The sequence below is a fragment of the Triturus cristatus genome, chromosome 2_1 (genome assembly GCF_964204655.1).
Source record: "Triturus cristatus chromosome 2_1, aTriCri1.1, whole genome shotgun sequence".
In the NCBI taxonomy this organism is placed as follows: domain Eukaryota; kingdom Metazoa; phylum Chordata; class Amphibia; order Caudata; family Salamandridae; genus Triturus; species Triturus cristatus.
The window spans coordinates 70,765,742-70,788,888 of record NC_140581.1 but is presented as its reverse complement, the minus strand read 5'-3'; the positions used below and the strand labels follow the sequence as shown (position 1 = coordinate 70,788,888).

The 23,147-nt window shown below is 44.4% G+C and overlaps 1 protein-coding gene across 1 annotated transcript in view; it reads right to left on the bottom strand.

Annotated features, from left to right (window-relative positions):
• Nucleotides 1-7,170: 7,170 nt before the first annotated feature.
• Nucleotides 7,171-23,147, bottom strand: part of LOC146863759 (uncharacterized) — a 52,458-nt gene continuing 36,481 nt past the window's right edge. Inside the window, exon 3 of the mRNA XM_085627929.1 lies at nt 7,171-10,702. Coding sequence (XP_085484055.1) covers nt 8,571-10,702 — 2,132 coding nt within the window. The 3' untranslated portion in view covers nt 7,171-8,570. The remainder of the gene's footprint in view (nt 10,703-23,147) is intronic.

Here is a 23,147-nt window from a genome sequence, read left to right as displayed (position 1 = left end):
TGCACCCACCCCTCATATGTCTGGACACTGCTGGTAGTCATATGCACCCACCCCTCATATCACTGTCCACTGCTGGGAGTCATATGCACCCACCCCTCATATGTCCGGACACTGCTGGTAGTCATATGCACCCACCCCTCATATGTCTGGACACTGCTGGTAGTCATATGCACCCACCCCTCATATGTCTGGACACTGCTGGTGGTCCTCTGCACCCACCCCTCATATGTCTGGACACTGCTGGTAGTCCTCTGCACCCACCCCTCATATGTCTGGACACTGCTGGGAGTCATATGCACACACCCCTCATATGTCTGGACACTGCTGGTAGTCCTCTGCACCCACCCCTCATATGTCAGGCCACTGCTGGTAGTCATATGCACCCACCCCTCATATGTCTGGACACTGCTGGGAGTTATATGCACCCACCCCTCATATGTCTGGACACTGCTGGTAGTCCTCTGCACCCACCCCTCATGTGTCTGGACACTGCTGGGAGTCATATGCACCCACCCCTCATATTGCAGGCCACTGCTGGGAGTCCTCTGCACCCACCCCTCATATCTCTGTCCACTGCTGGGAGTCCTCTGCACCCACCCCCATATTTCAGTCCACTGCTGGTAGTCATATGCACCCACACCTCATATGTTTGGACACTGCTGGTATTCATAGGCACCCAACCCTCATATGTCTGGACACTGCTGGGTGTCATATGCACCCACCCCCATATCTCTCTCCACTGCTGGTAGTCATATGCACCCACCCGTCATATGTCTGGACACTGCTGGGAGTCATATGCACCCACCCCTCCTATGTCTGTACACTGCTGGGAGTAATATGCACCCACCCCCACATCTCTGTCCACTGCTGGTAGTCATATGCACCCACCCCTCATATGTCTGGACATTGCTGGGAGTCATATGCACCCACCCCTCATATGCCTGGACACTGCTGGGAGTTATCTGCACCCACCCACGCACCCCCTTGGAGCAGTACACTGCTGGCCTGGACCTACACACACACCAATATAAAGGTAACATGCTGGGCCAGTCCTCTAAGCCCACATTCCTGGCGTGTGTATGCCTCGTATCCCAAATGTACTGGTGCCGTAACGGGGTATGTGTGATGTGCACCATACCCACGCATTCACTGCGTGTGTACGGTCCGTATCACTGTTCTACTGTGCCGTAGGGGTACGTGTGGTACGCACCATACCCACGCATTCATTGCGTGTGTACGGTCCGTATCACTGCTCTGCTGTGCCGTAGGGGTACGTGTGACACGCACCGTACCCACGCGTTCATTGCATGTGTACGGTCCGTATCACTGTTCTACTGTGCTGTAGGGGTATGTGTGGTACGCACCGTACCCATGCATTCATTGCATGTGTACGGTCCGTATCACTGTTCTACTGTGCCGTAGGGGTATGTGTGACACGCACCGTATCCACGCATTCATTGCGTGTGTACGGTCCGTATCACTGTTCTAATGGTGCCGTAGGGGTACTTGTGCAACGCACCGTACACGTCCACTTCCGTTGTTGTGGTACGCAGGGGTTGCTGGACACGCCCCCCCAAGTGACCAGACCCTGGTGGTAATGTATGGCCTACATATTATAGGTTTGGCTTTGAGTATGGGGTATGTTTCCTGCCCCTCACCCCCACCCTGGCCCCTGGGTGTTGTTCTCACCTTCTGCGGCATGTGCGTCGGGTGTGGTGCACCAGGTCGTAGGCCGAGAGGACTGGGATGACACGTACGACAGGGTTCATGGCGTGTACGTCGTGTACCGGGGCTCCGTTGCGTTGCGGTTCACGTAGGACTCTGCTTTTCCGGCGGTGTTTGGCTCCCATAAAAAAAGAGCCGCACGGAGTGACGTAGGGATGAATCGTACTTACTGGGCCGGAAACCGCTGCCTGAATACGTCCGGACATCGCGTACAAACTGTTCCGGATCAGAATCGTAGGTTTTTTTTACCCGTACGGGCTTTTGTACGAAACGTACGGAAATAGTTTTTCTGTACGAATCGTACTTCCTAGGTTGTACGGAAAGTTTACCGGGTACGAGTCGTACGGTGAAAACGCTCCGTACAACGATTGGTACAGCCTTTTTCCAGGATTGGAATCGGCCCCAGAGTGTCCACTCACCGCTGCAGCACTGTTTGTGTAACCCTTTGTGCAACAAAGGACAAAATGGCTTCCAACCTGCCACTGCAGACTGGAGGTACATTATTTTCACTGTTAGTTCGACTTTAAACCTATGGCAAAGTCACCTATCCCTTAAAACTATATATTTAAATCTCTACTAAGGAAGGCATATGGACTCCTATAGCAGGGAACAATATTTTGTTAGGTAAGACATATGTTTTGCAACATGTCTTAACAGCAACACTTCCAAATTGTTGTTTTGCTGTGAGTAATGTTGGTAGCCCCATTGGCTAATATAGGTTTACCGGGTGACATCATTATCTGGCTAACTTTTGACTGGGACTACCAAACTGGGTCAGATCAGGTGTCAAATTAATCGTGTGACATCATGCCACGTCGAAATTAATGTCACAAATTGAGGTTATTATACATTTAGAAAGTTACTGCTCTGTGCTCTGCTTGTTTAGTAGCCTCACAAAGGCAGGCACACACACACACACACACACACACAGACACAACTTTCTGACCACATGGGGAGACATGTGAATAGGCTCAGGAACAAGGTCAAGTGCCTGAGCAGCGAGGTGTCACTTCCTCTGCCTGGATCGCCACTCAGGGAAGCCCAGAGGAGATCTTCAAAGGGGAAGCTGCCTTTGATGGGCCGCCTGGCCCCACACCCCTGACCAGGATGCCTTTTGTTGCTGCAGAACGGGCTAGAGAGGAGAAACTCGCCCCCAAACCAATTTTACTGTGGGCATGTAGCCCTCAATTAGCCGCACCTCTAGGGTGGTCTTTCGTGCTCCTGAAGACTGAGGAAGGGTTGTGACATCTTGAAGGGGGAAAGAATTGTGCAAAACAAACACAAGGAGATGATGGACGTAGCGCTGAAACTTTTCCGACACTCAACCCTAGTCACAATTTGATCTGGGTTGAATCCATCATTGTTCTTTGGCTCACTTTGCCACCCAAGTTCAGATCCAGCCATATGCAAATCAGTCCAGCCGGAACTGCCAAGCCAGGTCTTCCCTAGACTGGAAACAAGTATCCTGGGACAGGTTTCGGGGTAACACCCCTCATCAGCCACGCTAGCTTGAATCCAGTGGCAAAGTGAGCAAGAATGTTGCATTCTGAGATATCCAGATGCCACACATCACAAGACCTTCATTACTAGGATCGCCTAGTGACCGCATAGTCCCCTCAGGGCACTTTTCTGGGATACATTTGGCACCCCTGGCACCCTGGCCCTCAGATCACTTTGGAACCGGACTGAAGAAGGACTGCACAGCTGCCCTTGGACCCGCAAAAAGAGAAGCCACAATCTTGGAAGCACTGCACCTTTGGGCTAGCAAAGATTGGACTGTGCCTACAGCTCCTGGCATGGAGACAAGTTGATTCCTGACTTCTACCAACAGCAGTGAATTCAAGGATCATTTGGCTGATCTCCTGGAACGAGCTCCAGGGACACAAGAGCTGTAGATGCCACTGCAGAGGCTTTGCTGCTACCAGTCGCCAGGTACCCAAGAGGACAAATCCAACATAGCTAAAACCTGCATCCATGTCTGCTGACACTACAAGTGCTACCCAGGACTATGTTCATCATACTCTAGGGACACTAGCCCCTACCTAAGGATTCTGTTCCAACCACAGTGAAGACTGACCAGTAGCCCAGCATCGGCTGGCCTGCTACTGCAACATAGAGAACTACGAAGGACTCTGACTTCTGTGGCCAAGTTCATCCCTGTTTACCAGAGGAACCATCACAGAGACCCCACCCATTGGCTGCACCACAACTGGAGCATCCTTTGAGCATCTTTTGCCTGCCTCCCTCAGCATCAGGACTACTCCATTATCGTCTATGGTGGTTGTCCTGTAAAGTTTGGATCTTTCTCTAAAATCACTATGGTGGCCAGGTAACTGTCCAAAGCCTCCTTTCCAGCTCCCCTAGATCTCTATCTTGCTGGACTTTGTCAATCAGTTTGGGCAGATGTTGCCAAACTAACTCATTCAAACTATTCGAAGGTTTCCAAACCTTTTTGGGGCCAATCCTTGCTGGCAGTTGATTTAAAAGGTATTTATTGCTTCTAAAATTTGTATCTCCAGAACCCTGTTGTGGATTATAATGCATAAGGTCTCCAAAAATTAATAAAAATATCATTTATGTTTATATAGTGGTGTCCCTTGTTTCTTTCATATTGTGTGACTTTCTTATTCTGTTGTTTGGTGCTGTTAAATGATTTACACATTGACCCCCTACTAAGCCTTACTGCTCGAAGCCACAGCTACCCAGGGTTGAGTTATGGCTAAGTAAATGTACCTGAATGGACCCAAGATGGTATTTGTGTGTGTACTGCATAATAAGGCCCCACAGCCATATCATATAGTACGTCCAAATCCTCACAATAGGTATTAAAAATACAACTTCAGCATTAAGTTGGGTGCTTAATAAATGTTTAAGAAAATATGCATATGCTAATTTTTCTAGCTGGTGCCTAGCATGAGATAACAGAATATTGCTTCCCATTGTTTCTCTATGGGACTGTTGCACTTCCCACAATAAAAATAGCTTTTGCATGCTAGCCACTGCAACTTTACATTTCTACGTGTCCTCCTTTTAAATACCACGCTCCCTGCCTTGTGGGCTGCAAGAGGGCTTATTATTTATTAAAGGAGTGGTTCATACAGGGACAGGTTGCAGCTATAAACTGCAGCAGCCAGGCAACAATGGTAGGCCTGGAGTCATGTTTGCCTCGTCATACTAGTACCCTGGGTGTATTTTGGTACACCATATTCTACTGACTTGTAGGAAAGTGGAATATGCCAATTAGGAGTCCGTCAATTTTGACATGTTTTAGGAGTCAGGGCATATTCACTGTGCCCTATTAACAGTGTCCCAGTGCACAGAGTCAAAATACCAGAATGGCTTTTATGGGGGAATGTGGGGTTAGGTGAGACAAGAAGTGGTGAATGTAAATGTAATGTTTTGGTATGCAGAGGTGTTCATACTTCAGTCATATTTACTTGCTTTTTAGTGCTCTTGAATGTACCTTGCATTATGTGCATTCAGCTGACTTTGCTCTCTGTGTTCCACTTCATACATTCATTGTTCCTATTTTGCTGATAATTACCCTACACACCTTCCCTCTCCGCACTTGGTATTTTGTCTCATCAGTGTACATTAACCACAGCAGTTGTTTTGGCAATGTAAACTCTGATAAACAGGTACATATAGCAAGACACCATCAATTTTCGGAGACAAAATCAGTTCCCTGATGTATTGACAACGGGAACCTGGACGTTAACTAACTAGATAAATAATGTGGAGACGTAGGAAATAAGGCGACCACACACTCACTAAAGTAGGGATCGGGTACCAAGCCAGATAATGTGGAATGCCTCCCACTATCCTAAAAGAGCCCAAAGAGGTGAACCAACGGAGCAAGCGTTCCTAGTGAGAGATTCAATTGTAAGGGGCAAATTTACAAACATGTCACACTACACAGCGCAGCAATCACATTTCCTGTGCTGCATTGCGTGAGAGGAAGAAAGCGGGACAGTGCCATATATGCTAAGATGTGGCATTGTTCTGCTCTTAGTCTAACGCTGCCACAAGATCAGGTAGCCTGCATTATTTCCAACATAGCTTTTTCACTGAAAGGGTGCTCTTCCGGTTCAAAATAATATGCTTTTCCCACTTCGGATATATGCTCTAAATTGCAGTACACACGCCTAGTGGGGAAATTTAGGAGAAATAAAATCATTTCTCTTTTATTAACACCAGCAGCAAATATGCTATAGTTAGTAAATAGAGTTTTGCATCAAACCCCGTGGGTGGTGGTATGGGAATACCTATGTACCACTCTTGGAATGCCCCCTAGAGGCAGAGTAAAATATGTGTATTTGTTCTGTCCCAGTCTTGTGGTGACTGGATCAGTGGAACATTTAGGGCAATGGCTTCTAAGCCTGGTGATCAGTGAGGCCATCATCTGTAGTCTCCAGGTAGAGACACCAATATTTTTTGCAGCATAATCTATGGAACTTTGCAGACACCATATTTCAAGTGTCATGTGAGTGTGAATGGAGATGCCACATAACCCAGAATATAACTTTGTATGTAACTTTCTATTTTTTTTAAATGACAAAAATGTAATGCTTTGTTACAGTTGTCTAAGTTGCATTGAAACAGCACAATAAACCATTCATATTTATTTTTGGTTTAATGTGTATATTTCTTAACTATAAGTTAGGGAAGAGGTGTGGCACCACGGCCAGGGCAACTGACGCTGGAATCTGGGGCTCACGGTTCGATCCCTGGCGGCAGGTCAGCCCAGCACCATGTGACTCTGGGCAATAGCTTGCTTAATCTTCCCGACATCCCCCAGCGCTGGGATGCCTTCGGGTAACTGTTTGCGCTTTACAAATACTGGATTTATTTATTTATATAAGTGAGTAACCAGACTATATGCAATGATTTATAAATCTTCATATGACAAGTAGCTAGGGAGGCTCCCAGCTATCTTGTAAATGTGATGAAAATTGTTTTATGTTGATTCATAGATGAAGATGAACCATAGGTATGTTGATGAACAATAGCTATGTGGATTCACAGATATGTTGTTTGGTAGGTAAGTTTATCCATACACGGGACACAGAGAAATACTTTGTGTTACCTATTAGCGAGGGGTCATTTGTGCAATAATTCTGTGGAATCTCACAGAATTTTGGGGTCCTTCTGCATGATTACGCTACGTGGCAGTATGCAAGTTATACCCACCCCTATTTTTGAGTTGCACTTTAACTAGAAGTTTGAGTTGTTGTTACTGATGAATGATACTTAAGTGTGAATGGTGATATTGCAGCCACATTTTACTATTTTAATGTGAGTTTAGTTCTCTTGGAATTTGTTTAACATTCCGTCCCTGGTGCCTGAAAATAAACAAGCGCTCAATGAATTAACTGAATAATTATGTGGCTACAAATGTGCAAATAAGAAAACCTACCTACCAAAGAAATGGAACTGAAAATAATATTAAGTCATATGCAGGGAACTTTATTGTTTTACAGATTACAATAGTGAGAAATAAAAGCACATGCATGATTCAGGATAAAAAACAAAGATTTTGGTGTACATGTTTTGGCTAACTTCTAAACAACAAAAACATTCTTGTCCATGGGAAGCATATGGGAAGTCTATGTCCCGTTTAGCTCATACCCAAAGTACAATGTTTAACTCCTACTTAACACATTAGATCTGCAAAGGGCTTCATCTGGAAACAACCTACTAAGTAGGGGCATGTTGTCATGCAGGGGTGTTTTAAATTGTGAATTCTTGGTGAGAACAAGGCATGGACTTCAGAGGAACTTTGAGTTCAAAAATAGGCCTGGGCGAAGCACTACGCTACGCTCGCGTAGTTTGCGAAGTTCGCGCTACTTCGCGCTACGCAAACTGCACGTAGCACAGTGCGAACACGCGTAGCGTAGTGTTGCGTAGTGCTGTGGTCATTTTTTGCTTGCTCGCGGTCCTCAACGTCAAGTTGGCGACCGCGAGCAAGCAAAATGACATCCTGGCGAGACTTTTTCCTTGTTCGCGATCGCGAGCATGGAAAATAAACCTCCCGGCGAGATTCCCAACGCGAGAAGGTCAGGTTTCTCATTGCGAGGGGTCGCGTATGCTCGCGACCGCTCGCGATGAGAAACTACCAGTTCGCGTTGAGAAAGCTGCAGCTCGAGAAAAAATCTATTCGATCAGCAGAAAACTACAGCTCGCACTGTGCAAGATGCCATTTTCAATGATTGCACAGTGCCGGTTGCTTGTCCGCACTGTGCAATCATTGAAAACAACATCTTGCACAGTGCGAACATGTTACTTCGCAGTTCGCGAAGTGCTACGCGTAGCTCGCGTAGTGCGAACTTCACTTTGCGTAGCTTCGCGAAGTGCTACTTCGCGAACTACGCCCACCCTTATTCAAAAACCGGAATCTCTGAGTCTCTGATGAGTCCAAGATAAATGGTAAGTGACGCGCCTACAGGTTCAAGGACAGGTGGATCTTGCAGCAGTTTAATTCTACAGTAGAAGTATTGGGCACACCCTTGAGGGCAAGGACAGAGATACTAAACAGTGCTTTGATTTCAAGGCAGAGGCATTTGACATGACCTTGAGTTCATGCAGAAAGGTATCTGACATAGCAATGCACGTAAGATAGCTATCATTTCTTGATATCTGACTGCAGTTCAATTTACTAAGAATGACATGATGCAAAATTTACACAACATGTCTCTAGAGCAAAACGCTTGATAAAACAAATGTGAAATGCCTGCCACCCACACCCACTGGAATGGAAACACCTTCCACCCACTGACTCCAATACATCATTGGCTAAGGAAAGCATAAAGATGTAAACATGATTTAAGAAGAATATGGTGGCTCTCTCAGGTAAAGCTAGATAGGTCTAGTTCCATTTTACTTGAACCTTTTGCAGCATTTGCCCCTGCATTTACATCCTCACTGATGTGCTTCTTTTCTTCTGCTGATAAGGGTGGGATGGCTTCTCCAAACTGGCATTTGATCACTTCAACTCTTGCTGCAATATTCCGGTCAAACTCTTCTTTATTCGAAATCACCAAGGCTTCAATTGACTTTTGAGCCTCTGCAAAACTACGTTGAAACTTCTCGCGCTCGATCTGAAACTCTGGGTCTGAGGGAGTCATGGTAAGCAGTCTTCCTGAAGTGCTCACGCGGTCCATCATGTGGTGTTGGGACACCTCGCAGTAGGTAGACGAGATCTTGTTTGCTAACTGGACAATAGTGCTTGATGTAAATAGTCTGGTGTACAACATGTCCTTTACAAAGCCTTCAGAAGTATAGTTGGGAATGCTTTTCTCTGTTTTGGTGGACTGTAGTAACTCATTTACATTTTTTCTGATGCCGGACTGAATGATGGTGGATATCATCTGGAAGGAATAGGTCATTTTCTGCCACTGCTCCTTCACTTTCCCCAAAGACTCCAGGAGAGATTCCAGGCCTCTAATGAGCATCTTCTTGGCTGTGTCAATGTCAATCTCCTCCAGTTTATGGCTCCTCATTTCAGCCAGGATTGCTGTTAGATCCTCATTTTCTTTTTTGACCTTTTCAAAGTGTTCCTTGTACATGTCCTGACTTCTTTTTAATTGAATTGTGGTTTGTTCCATTCGTGCATATGCCATTTGTGCAGAAAGAGTGCCTATGCTGAGAGGACCTTGAATTCTGTCTGCATTCGGTGACTTTATCTGCAAAGGCTGTGAATTAGTCGCTGCTTTACAATATGAATCAACTTTTATTGAGTTGCTAAATATTGTGTTTACCCTTTGAGCAAGTGATTTCAGGTAACGCTCATCTGTATTCTTAGATAATGCAGCTCTTTCCAAATCTTCACAAATAGCAACCGCAGATTGTAAAACAGCATTCATTAGTGTTTTTGCTTTACACTCAGCTCTAGCCGCTACATCCTTTTTCAATGACAATGCCAGTCTTTTTACATAGTTTGTCGTCACGGTGTCAGCTCTCTCATCATAAACAAGGTTCATGTTAATAGTTTTCCCCTTACTGTCTAGGACTTTTCGAAGGCCTTGTGTGATAGCGGTCATCTGGTTAGACTTGGAGCAAATATTGTTAGTGGCCTGGATGGACTTCACGTCACCAGCAGCATCAATAGTAGCACTAGCGCCAACAAAACCCTCAGCCCCATTGGTAGGAATATCTGTGCCAACCTCCTTGCTTATAAACCTGTTTGCAGTGAAAGACAGTGCGTCAAGAATGCCTCCCATGATATTAGCAGCCATGGTTTCCCACACAGCGGGCACATTCTTCAGAGCTTCCTTGTATGCATCTGCTGCATCATTTAGTTGTGTCTCAGTTATCTTCCTGAACTCCTCTGCCATTTGCACAGATTTGTTTGCAAAGGCTTCTCTTATGGCGATCTGCTCCAGGGTGACCTTCACATCGGCCATCTGCTTCTTGTTGCCCCTCTTGGAGTTCACACAAGCTTCAAGCACCTCCTGGATTAAGTGAATGGTGTTGGTAAAGCTTGCCTCCACCGACTGAGCCAGGGGTGTACATTCATTGGACGTACTGAGAATAGAGCCTAGGTGCCCTGGGAGCAGGGCATTAATAGTGGCAGCGGGCTGGAACAGAATCGTGACCGCATCTTTAATGTCCTTTGGCATGGAACCTGTGAGGAGCCTGATCCGATCCATGTTTTTATCTGCTGCGTTGAAGGAAGCCCAGGCTGTATTGCAGACCTGCGTTAGGGAGGCAGAAAAGGACTCTGGGTATTTCATGTACTTGAATCCACCTACTGGTGGATTCAGGTTGAGAGAGAAGTCCCCTGCGGCGGCTGAAAAGGCTGCCAGCTCTCCTAGGATACCGATGGAGAAGGAGGCTGGCGTCACCAACTCTTCCCAGTTGGAGTACGGCTTCATCATCATCTCGGCTTCCGCCCTCACGTCCTGGGCTTTGGTGACACTCTTCGCTGCTTCCTTGAGAGTAGCAGCTGTTGACTTACAGTCAGCTTCCCTCTTACGCCCTAGAGAAAACAGATTCAGAATAAAATGATATGAATCAAGTTACGAGAATAAGAGAATACAAGGGCTAACAACAAAACTCAGGAGGAATATATGCCCAATTGGAGGAGTTAACACATTCATTCTGACATGCGACCCCAACATATGTAATCTTTAGCTCCTGCTGCTGAGCTAATCTCTTTCACAAAACCAGATTTCGTACCAGAGAGTCCGCCTTCCTCCATTCAAGTCCGAGGCCTCTGAAGTCATCTGCGGCGTCCCTCAAGGATCCTCACTCAGTCCCACCCTCTTCAACGTATACATGAGCCCCCTCGCGGCCATCGCACGCCGACACAACCTCAACATCATCTCCTACGCGGACGAAACTCAACTAATCCTTTCTCTCACCAATGACCCTAGCACCGCCAAAACTAACCTACACGAAGGAATGAAAGAAGTTGCCGAATGGATGAAACAAAGCCGTCTGAAACTGAACTCAGACAAAACTGAAGTCCTCATCCTAGGTACATCCCCCTCTGCATGGGACGATTTCTGGTGGCCTGAAGCCCTCGGAAAAGCACCCATCCCGACAGACCACGCACGGAACCTAGGCGTCATCCTGGATTCTTCACTCTCAATGAACAGACAAGTCAGCGCCGTATCCTCTTCCTGCTTCAACATTCTTCGCATGCTCAGAAAAACATTTCGCTGGATCCCCCTCGAAACAAGGAAAACAGTTACCCACGCTCTTGTCACGAGCCGACTGGACTACGGAAACACCCTCTACGCGGGTACTACCGCAAAGCTCCAGAAGAAACTCCAACGAATCCAAAACGCATCAGCCAGGCTCATATTAGACATCCCTCGCAACGAACACATCTCTGATCACCTTAAAGACCTCCACTGGCTACCCGTCAATAAGAGGATCACCTTCCGACTGCTTACCCACGCACACAAATCACTCTACGACATCGGACCAGATTGCCTCAACTCTCGACTGTCCTTCTACACCCCCTCCCGCCAACTACGATCTTCCAGCCAAGCCCTCGCCACTATACCTCGCATCAACAAGACCACCATGGGAGGCAGATCCTTTGCATACCTGGCTGCTAAAACATGGAACTCACTCCCCGCCTACCTTCGCCTCACCCAGAACCACCTAGCGTTCAGAAAGCAGCTTAAAACGTGGATATTTGACAAATAACCCTCCTCCCCTTCCTAAGCGCCTTGAAACCCTCTGGGTACGTAGTGCGCTATACAAATTCTATGACTTGACTTGACATTAGGGCAGCAAGCACAAGGTCCAGCGTTTCATTTCAAACGATCCTCATTTTTTTTACTCCTCAAACCCTTTCTCTAAATTATGTAGTAGCAAGAAACCATGAGCGATTGGGCGATGTACATCTGTCTTTAATATAAAATAACCATCAAGTGAAATCCATTGATCTTACATGTAAAATGGAGATGATAGAGTGTGTAGTCTCTTCCCGGAGATACAAGGCATATCCGGTTTAATAATGTCCACATATATCTAAGATTGTGGCCGAAGCCACCTCTCCTCGGACACTTTTCCATCCAGACATTGATTGGAGATTTTCTCTATTAAGAGGCGAAAATAAATTCCTTTCCATTATAAAAAGGCTATAGAGACACCCCAACACTTTGTGAGGTGTCAGGTAAGTGATTCCCCAAGGGGGAAAAGCATAAAGAAAACTATGCAATTGCATAAAGGAGTTTACTTTTCCCTAAACTAAATGTACACTGTTTACAAATACCCCATTGGCAATGACAACACACAGGAACAAATAGGAATGCGTTAATGTTTTCCCTAGTCCTGTCTGGAAAACTGCAAAGGGGCCCAGGTCATTTAGTTTATAGTTTTGTGAACTTAGGAAAGTAGAAATTCTGTCCCTGTGCAAAGGTATAATTCTCCAAGTGTAGATTTACAAGTCTTTTCATGAAGCAAATCAGCTATATATGCTGATCATACCAAAATATATGTTAACACTGCACCTAGGGACATCAGTCATGGACATAGCACATATGTACCTAGTGATACCAGAAATGGACATGCTACACATGTACCTGTTGACACAAAAAATGGACATACTACACATGTACCTGGTGATACCAGTCATGGACATACTACATATATACCTGATGATACCAGACATGGACATTCTACACATGTACCTGGTGGTATCAGACATGGAAACACTACATACTTACCTAGTGATACCAGCCATAGACATAATACACATGTACCTGGTGAATATCAGAAATGGACATACTACACATGCACCTGGTGATAGCAGTCATGGACATACTACACATGTACCTGCTGATAGCAGACATGGACATACTATGAATGTACCTGGTGATACTAGACATGTGCATATTACATATGTACCTAGTGATCCCAGACATGGACATACTACTCATGTACCTGGTGATAGCAGACATGGACATACTACACATGTACCTGGTGATAGCAGACATTGACATACTACACATGCACCTGGTGATACAAGACATGGATATACTACACATATACCTAGTGATACCAGACATGGACAAGAAAGTGTTAGTGCAGGACACTCCTCATACAATAAATTCCAACACATCGAAGATTAATATGGTATCTGAGACACAGTAAAAAGGATTGTCTGAAAGATATCAGGTTCAGCAGCACCGCAAATGTAGGGTTGAAACTTAGGGGCTTATTTATGAGAGGCTTGTGTTCTCGAAGCATCACTTTCTGTGAGGCTCCGGCAGGACAAACCTCTCAACCATATCTATGAGGCCACGCAAAGCCACTCTGCATGGCTTTGAATGGCCCCACAGACATGGAGTAAGGCAAAGCAGCGCAAGTTGCGGCATTACTTTTCTCTGCCCCATGGAGGGGTTCCATGAGCATTGCAGTGGGTTTGCCCAATTAACACCATAGGTTTTGATGCTGCCCCAGATTTCATACTCACGTAAAACTGGGGAAGTGCCACAACCTAGAGTTACTGATAAAAGGGTAACCGCAACGTGATAAAAAAGCAGTCCAATATTAGTTGGAATCTTAAGGTTCATTACGAAATGAGGAATTACACTGATCGTCAGTAATTCCGAGTTGGATTTCACGGGTAATCCCTCATTTAACACCGGATTTTCAAATTATATTGGTCGTATGGCACGGGTACATTATCTATGTTATTCTTAAATGGTAAGCAGAATGTATTGTGCCTCCGAGAAAACATTTCTTAAGATCCACACACAATTTAGTGCTATCATCGTGTACTATGCAATGTACTGTTTCCAATTTCAAATACCACTGACAAACATGAATACTTGTGTTAGAAAGTATCAGTGGTTTACTGTGCTTATTTCTAATCACAATATGATCTGATTATTGCATTTATGATTAGTGTGAGAATGTAGGTTATTGGTTGAGAGGGGTTACAAGCAACAATCATTATCCTTGTCAGGGTGAACCACACATTTTCACTAAATCATCCTGTGCGTGGTCCTCTGTTCATTTGGAAGACAACTAGTCAGGAATAAATTACAGGCAATATGTAAAGTATTTATGCAGCACTCAAACAGTAATATAGTGAAAACATAACACAAGAAAAATATGGTTCACTGACAGAATATTGACCCCCAAAATATTTGCAACCATAATATCGATGACAAAAATACCATCATCATATTGTTATAATGGTAAGTACATACATGTTGAAAAAATATTGATATCATTAATATCGTTGTACGAAATATAATTTTTTAAATATATATAAAATACATTCATAAATATTAAATAATATAAATAACAGTAATTTAAAAAAGGAAATAAAAGTAATATATATTAAATAATATCAATAATAACATTAATTAAAAAAAAATAAACTAAGTTTAATATATTTATATATATATATAACACATATAATAAATTAAAAAAATGTTAAAAAGTGAAACACACATGTATATAATAATTTAATATATATATTTACATATGTCTGCGGTAGCTTTGAAACTTCTTTTAACTATACATTTTTGTATCATGAATTCAAAATTCTTAATAAAATATTATTAAAAAAATTATATATCTATATATACAAACACTAATACAATATTTTTTAAACAAAACATGCTAATTAAATTAAAAAGCTAAATAACTTTGCTTAAAATGTAGTAAAAAATATTTCACACATGAAAAACATCAATCATTTCAATAAATAAATTTTATATAAACAAAGACAATAATATAAATTATAACAATAACAAATAAAAAAATAATATAGAACTGAAGACATATACTATTCCCACTACAATTTAATAAAAACAATGCAAACTATTATAATAAACTTACAATTCCCACTTCGAACAACGAAAAAATAAAAAAAACTTGCTAACATTTACAAATATCCCTCCAATAACTATAATACCAGTACAAATATTTAATTACAGATAGGTTATATTTATTAGAATCATTTGAGCCACTAAAATAGAAGGGAAACTGTTACTGTACAAAATGGTGAAATGTACTACTCCCGCTCCAATCAAAACAACAGCAGGGAAAGTGTTGGATAGCGGAGGGGTAAAATTTACTATTCCTACTCCAGTCAGTACAACAGGAGGGAAAGTGTTGGAATCTGGAGGAGTACATTTAACTAGTCCCACCCCAATTAGTACTACAAAAACAATAACTGAGGGCCCGATTTCGATGGTGGTGTGACTTATGTCCGCTCGACACCCTATCAGGGATTGGGACCGCCCGTCAGGCTGTTGGCGGTGTCACAGTAGGCATTTGGATGCGACCACCACCACGGCGGTCAAAATGACTATATTTTGCATTGTGGAGGGTGCTGGTGGCTGCAGCACCCACTGCAATGCAAAAGGGACACTTTACATATCCTTGCACTAAGTGTCAAGGACGATGCAGTGCCTGCCATATGGTGCAGGGATTTTGTAGGGGGGCACCATAGGTGCCCCCAGGTCCTGTGTCCAGGGGATAAGAGGGGCTGGATAGGGGACCCGAATGTCCCTTTCTTCCAGCCTTTGCAAGACAGGTTCACTGCCATGAAAGGGCCGGTGGAAAGGAACATCGAAATCCCTACAGCCGTGCCTCGTAGGCACTGCCACCATTTTAGGGACTACAAGCACAACCAACACACTCCCACCATCGTAATGTGGTGGGTGGTGATTCAGTCACTGATGCCGGTGGAACCGCCACCGACGGTGAAGAACCAGAACCTTATGGGCCTGGCGGCGCAGGGTACGCCTTAATCTCCTGGGTTCTCCTGCTTCAACGAACAGAGACACGGGACACTCTGTCAGGCGTAAAAGATCAGATTTATTAGCTGCAGCTAGTACAGTTGTCCCAGAAGTACACACGGTATGTTCTCAGGAGACTGCCACTTCACTCCGTGGCGCACAATCTTTTATAGTACATAGGTGACATATACGTTAACCAGAAACACACCCAATCCATACACAAAGAACCAATAAGGAAAGTTCGAAAATAAGACATAACCAATAGGAAAAGTTTAAAAACAAGATATCGAGTAACTCGAAGAAGCCTCTCCTCCAACTGTGTTTGTCACCCCTCCCCCTTCATTAACGGGTCTGCAACTGACTTGCAGGTGGCGAGATACGTTTGTGTGCTTTGGAGGACAGTTGTGAAACGAGAGAATACGAGCAGGGGACAGCGAAGGCCAGACGATAAGATAAAGTCAGAAGAGAATAGTGTGAACCAACAGATATTTGAGACATTGCTTAGAAAAACCAGACAGGGATTAGTGTACTCGGCCAGTCCCTGACACCAGTTTCGTAAACAGAGGCAGAAGGCTATTTTGACACGATGCTGCAGAAAAAGCAGAAAAGACTTCGTTCACCATGCTGCCTGAGTGAGGGCAACATAAAATGGCGGCGGAACACAAAATGGAGGCCCAATACGATCGAGATCGAAAATTGAATTTCCTCAGACCCTCCTTTTGCCAGAACTCAGGCAAGATACACAGACTCACGTTAGTCTGAGTCGATGTCGATGGCCATGAGGTCATCAAGTTGTTGCTGCAACATCATTTTGATATTCTCTGTCCTCTGTAACTTAGGTTTTGGGATGCATACAGTAGCAAAAAGCCCGCAGATGGCAGGGCCACAATGCATAGAAAGACAACAAGAGAAAATGACGGCTAAAACCATTCCAAGGAATGTTAATACCTTCCAACCCCATTTGGACAGTAGTCCGCAAAACCATTCCAATAATGACCAATCTCCTTCGTCCTGATGAATCGACTCGGAGATGACATGTAACTTAGAGATGGCTTGGTATACTGTTGGAGCGTCATCAGGTATATAAATACAGCAACTCGATCCGATCAATTTACAGACTCCACCACGGTCCGCAAGAACAAGGTCTAAGGCAACTCGGTTCTGTAATGTCATAAGACGATCCGCCTGTAGTTCTGCTGTGATATTACTCAAAGCTCCTATAGTGATGTCTATAGTGGTCTCTACAACACGAACCAGTTGCCACATATTTCTGCTGTTGGCCATAGGACCCCAAAAAGGAAGAAATCCTTTGAGGGAATCTCCTCCCCCTTGTCCTGCTGTGTCTTTGGAATCAATAATTCCTCTGCCATATCTGTTTCTATGATGATTTGAGGAAGCGGTGTATGTAGGGGGAAGAAGAAAAGCTATATAGCAGGTACCAGAAAAACCAGTCGGTAACCACATGTAAGCTCTATCGTGACAGATAAAATACGTGCCATTAGATGGTACTAGCGGTGGCGAATTCTGAGATGTGTAAATGTAGGTATGGGAACAAAAGCTTTTTCTCTGTTCGGTGTCAGCAGACTGGCCATTTATTTGCAAACAGAAGTTGCCTTGGTGAGGAACAGCCAAATTGGTGAAGATTTTCTTTGTTTAACTTTATCACTAAAACTGGTGATGTAATGAGTGACATTCCAATCAGTATATGCTTTCCTTTCATCAATAGAAATTTTACTATTTTCCATGATTTTAGCCATAGCTACCATTCCCTTTATCAACGAGCTATGACTAAAATCTGGCCCACCAATATAGGAACTAACAGGTCATTTAAAGCGGCTTTGATATGCATTGGAGAATATTACAAAGTAAGCCCAAGCGGAACCTTCATAGGAGAACGGAAGGACTAAATATGGCATCCCTTTTTCTGTGGTATGAGGCATAAGTCCACATACCCAACAATCGGTTGTATTAATCACTAATTGATGCTGGTGCAATAACTGGACAAATGAATTATTATAGTATTCGGTTCTTCTGATGAGTTCATGTTGAGGAAGTGTATGAAATAGATGTGGAGAGATAGTGGAATAAGAAGGCAAAGAGATAGAAGTAGGGACAACTTTTTGTTGTAAAGCATGAACAATCCAACCTATACACGCCAATAAAATACACAATAATATGAAAACACATAAAGTTATACCACAACGACTGTACATTGGCTTACAGTATTTTTCTTTCATCTTATCCTTTTTCTCTCTTTCTCCTAATGTAGTTTCCATCTTCTAAGTGGATGCTCACGGCAATCTTCCTCAATCACTTGGTTACGATTATCTGCCATCCTATGACACTGCGAGTCCTGCAGGCCTATTGCCACTACTCAGGTCACAACCAAGACTCCTACCGTGACCCTGCAACTGGGCTAGAAACTACATAGAAGAGAGAATCTCAAGTTTTCTTCTTCAGTCTAGGTCTCAAATTGTAATTGTCTTTGTCAGGTACAGTCTGGTCTCGAAACAATGTTCGTGGATTTGTGGTATCTAAGCGAAGATGTGGTGGTACAGCTTCTTGGAGAATGTTGTCGTCCTCTTTCTCCGACAGTGTTCCATTCAGGCGTGCATCACTAAAGGGTATAAACCGAGGGACCTTTTCACTTTCTGAGTCACTGATACCCTTACGGACCCACTGATCAAAGGGCAAAGGCAAAGGCACCTTCTTGCAATGCACGCCGTGAATCCAGTTCTTCTTTCCTTCGACCTTCACTGCTGTACGGGTTGTTAATAGAACTTGCCAAGGCTCTTTCCACCGAGGCTCCAAATTCTACGTCCTTTGGAAATCCTTCACACAGACCCAGTCACCTGGCTGGATGGAATGACCTGAGTCTGTGGAGGCCTCTGGTAAAGCACTCTGAACCTGTTGATGGAGAACACATAATTTAGTTGTAAGGTCATGTAAATAATCAATCAACATTGGGTATGGTATATCAGAATATTTTTTAGGGCGAGGAACTCCCCATGTATTAGCTGGGCGTCCGAAAACCATTTCATAAGGGCTAAGTCCCAAACGAGAGTGTACGGCAGTTCTAGTGGATAGGAGAGCCAAAGGTAAAGCTTCGGGCCAATTAAGACCTGTACTGGCTTGTACCTTAGCAAGCTTAAGTTTCAAGGTACCGTTATAACAGTCTACTAAACCCGCTGACTGTGGATGGTTTGCCGCATGGAACTTCTGCTTTATACCAAGACCTGCACAAACTTTTTGCATGACTTGGCCCACAAATTCACTCCCATTCTCACTCCAGACAATGCGGGGCAAACCAAACCTGGGGAAGAATTCTTTTAGTAGAACTTTGGCAGTAGATAAAGCAGTGTTGTCTTTCAGAGGGTATGCTTCTATCCATCTAGAAAAGGCGCATACCACCACTAGAACATATTTGAGGTTGTTGCATCGTTCCATATGAATGTAATCGATTTGCAACACCTCAAATGGATATGTCGGAGGAGCAAAATGACCTTCTGGAGTTGGGGTTCCCTTTCCCGGATTGTACATCAGGCAAACAATACAATGTTTCACTACATTATCTGCACACTTCGGGATTCCTTTGTTCTGCCACACTGGAGCCAGAAGCTTGCATATACCTTTCACACTTAGGTGGGCTGGACCATGCGCCATAGTAACTACAGGAAGTACATAGGCGTCTGGTAACAGCCAACGTTGGTGCTCTGATAATTCAACCCAACATCCCATCTCATCTAACTTTCCTGTACTTTCTTTCCACTTGCTCTATTCTTTCTATGTAGCTTCTTCTTGAATCGCTCTCACACTTTCTACTGTGTCCTCATACATTCCTTTCTCTCTGACCCAATTCGCAGGGCCCGCAACATACATGCGACTTGTAGCATCTCTAGCTGTCCTTTTCGCTATCTCATCTGCAAATGCATTCCCACGACCAACATCATCTGTAATCTTCTTATGCACACTACACTTCACAATTGCTATCTGGGTAGGCAAAGCAAGTGATTCAAGAAGGTCAGTCACCAACTGACCATGCTGTATCTTGGTGCCATGCCCTTTCTTTCCACAGACGCCCAAAATTGAATGCCACACCAAATGCATACTGGCTGTCAGTATACACATTCACTCTTTTTCCTTTAGATAACACGCATGCTCTGGTCAAAGCTATCAATTCGGCTGCTTGAGCTGAATTATGTCTGATGCGTGCTGTCTCCACAATCGTATGCAAAGTAGTAACAGCATAGGCTGAAACTGTCTCTCCATTAGGGAGCTTAAAACAAGAACCGTCCACGCATAGGATTCCATCCGGATCCACTAGTGGCGTGTCTTTCAAGTCAATTCTTCCTTCTGTCTCTTCCTCAGTACGGAGGAAACAATCATGTTGTTCTTGAACACCTTTCTCTTCTGGAAGAGGCAACAAGGTAGCTGGATTCAAAGTGTTACATCGTTTGATGTGCACGTGACTAGCCAAGAGCGTCAGCTCATATCCAGACAAACGAGCACTCGTAAGATGCTGTGTTTTCGTCCTATTTAGTAAGGTATCCACTGCATGTGGTACCATAACAATGAGAGTATTATCTAGCACCACTCCAGCCGACTAACGAATAGAGATTGCAGCCGCTGATGTCGCTTTAAGACAACTAGGCAATGCCTTAGCTACTGGATCTAACGTAGCCGAAAAATAGGCACATGGCCGCTGTTTGTCTCCAAATCGCTGAGTTAAGACTGACAACGTGCAACACTCTCTCTCATGGACATAGAGCGTGAAGGGCTTACTGTAATCAGGAGTACCCAACACAGAAGCAGAGCATAGAGCAGTACGCAAGTCAGTGAAACTCTTCTGGCATTCGTCAGTCCATGGAAGGGGCTGAGGTGTATCTTTCAAAGTGAGTGCCAACAGAGGTTTATCTTTGAGTGGGCGCATTCCATTGTGAAAAGGTAGACATAATATCGGGCACATTACATTGGGGACCCCTCTCGATCCATTTGCAAGCGAGAGAGTCCAACCTTTCTCGTTCTTCGGAAGCTGGGAACTGACTACGAGACTGTCTTCGAGAAAAAGCCAGAGACACATTTAAAGCCTCAAAGAAAGGAGATAAAAGACCAGAGACAGTGTCTGTGAGTCGTTTACGCACAGACGGAGAATTAGACATGAGGATAGGGGACAAGGTATTAGGCGAACTAACAGAAGGGGAACCAGTAATTACAGGAGGAGAAGAAGGCAAAGGAGATCGAAGTTCAGAAGATGAGGGTAAAGAAGTCGAGGGCAAAGCTGATTGGGGCAATACTGGAAGGGGCAAATGTGGAAGAGCCGGAGCAGGTGGAAGTACTGCTGGCGGCTGAACAGGCTGTAACAACAGGGGTGCATTAGCACCTTGTGCATAGGGCGGAGGCAATCTCAATAAGTGAGACATCAGTGGATCTTCCTCTAAGTCCTTTCTTTTATCAGAAGGGGAAGCAGGCAACACCGGATAGCATTTATCTATTGCCTTACGATGCTGTCTCGCTGAAATTTCCATCGCATTATCAATTTCGTCATCTTTAAACTGTTGGGCAGCCTGTATAATCGTCATACCCTGTGCTCTCCTATCTCTTTTTGCTTGCCTAATTTCTCTCTGTTTGGCTTCCTTATGCCAAAGGCGGAAAGAGTCAAACATTGCCGGCCGGGCTTTTCTTTTAAATAAAATTGCTTCCGAATTATCTAGTACGTCAGGCTCAAAACTACCATTTTCTGGCCACTTTAAAACACCATCATTCTTCGTGTATCGGGTCCATGCCTCGTTAAAGGCAATGGGGCCAACACCATGTTTAGAATAGAGCTCATAAGTGGGAGTTCCAACCGAAGGAATCGGACAAGAGTCCTCAAGCCGGGAGTCCCTATTACAACCAAAGCAACAAAGTTTTCGAAACTTCGTCAGACCAGGCATCTCGTTATTTCACTGGACTGTTCACAAACATCAAGGGGGTTAAATCAATTTTAACTCGGCACAAATGTACTCACCCCTCGGCTTTGGTTATTGCAATACCCGAATCTAAGAACCAAAGAACCAAAGAATCAAAGAACCAAAGAACCAAAGTTGTGGGAGCGACCCACCAAATACTAAACTAAGGATGTCTTCTTACGCCAAAAGAGGCCCGTCTATCATCTCGCCTTACATACATTACCAAAAGAGGGCCAAGGCAGGGCGGCAGTCAGGGCAGCAGTCGTCAGTAGCCGTCAGGAAGGAGTAACCACGCTGCAAAAGACCTTCGGACCACTTCGACATACAGGGGTCGCTTGATGTGGTTCGCGATTCCTACTGAATTTTCTTGCGGGGTTCCTCACGACCTTCAGGCAGAACCACTACCTCTGAAGCCGCCATACGTTGGGTGCCAGTTGAAGAACCAGAACCTTATGGGCCTGGCGGCGCAGGGTACACCTTAATCTCCTGGGTTCTCCTGCTTCAACGAACAGAGACACGGGACACTCTGTCAGGCGTAAAAGATCAGATTTATTAGCTGCAGCTAGTCCAGTTGTCCCAGAAGTACAAACGGTATGTTCTCAGGAGACTGCCACTTCACTCTGTGGTGCACAATCTTTTATAGTACATAGGTGACATATACGTTAACCAGAAACACACCCAATACATACACAAAGAACCAATAAGGAAAGTTCGAAAATAAGACTTAACCAATAGGAAAAGTTTAAAAACAAGATATCGAGTAACTCGAAGAAGCCTCTTCTCCAACTGTGTTTGTCACCCCTCCCCACAGGTTGATTCATTAACGGGTCTGCAACTGACTTGTAGGTGGCGAGATACGTTTGTGTGCTTTGAAGGACAGTTGTGAAATGAAAGAATACGAGCAGGGGACAGCGAAGGCCAGACGATAAGATAAAGTCAGAAGAGAATAGTCTGAACCAACAGATAGTTGAGACATTGCTTGGAAAAACCAGACAGGGATTAGTGTACTCGGCCAGTCCCTGACACCAGTTTCGTAAACAGAGGCAGAAGGCTATTTTGACACAATGCTGCAGAAAAAGCAGAAAAGACTTTGTTCGCCGTGCTGCCTGAGTGAGGGCAACATAAAATGGCGGCGGAACACAAAATGGAGGTCCAATACGATCAAGATCGAAAATTGAATTTCCTCAGACCCTCCTTTTGGCAGAACTCAGGCAAGATACACAGACTCACGTTAGTCTGAGTCGATGTCGATGGCCAT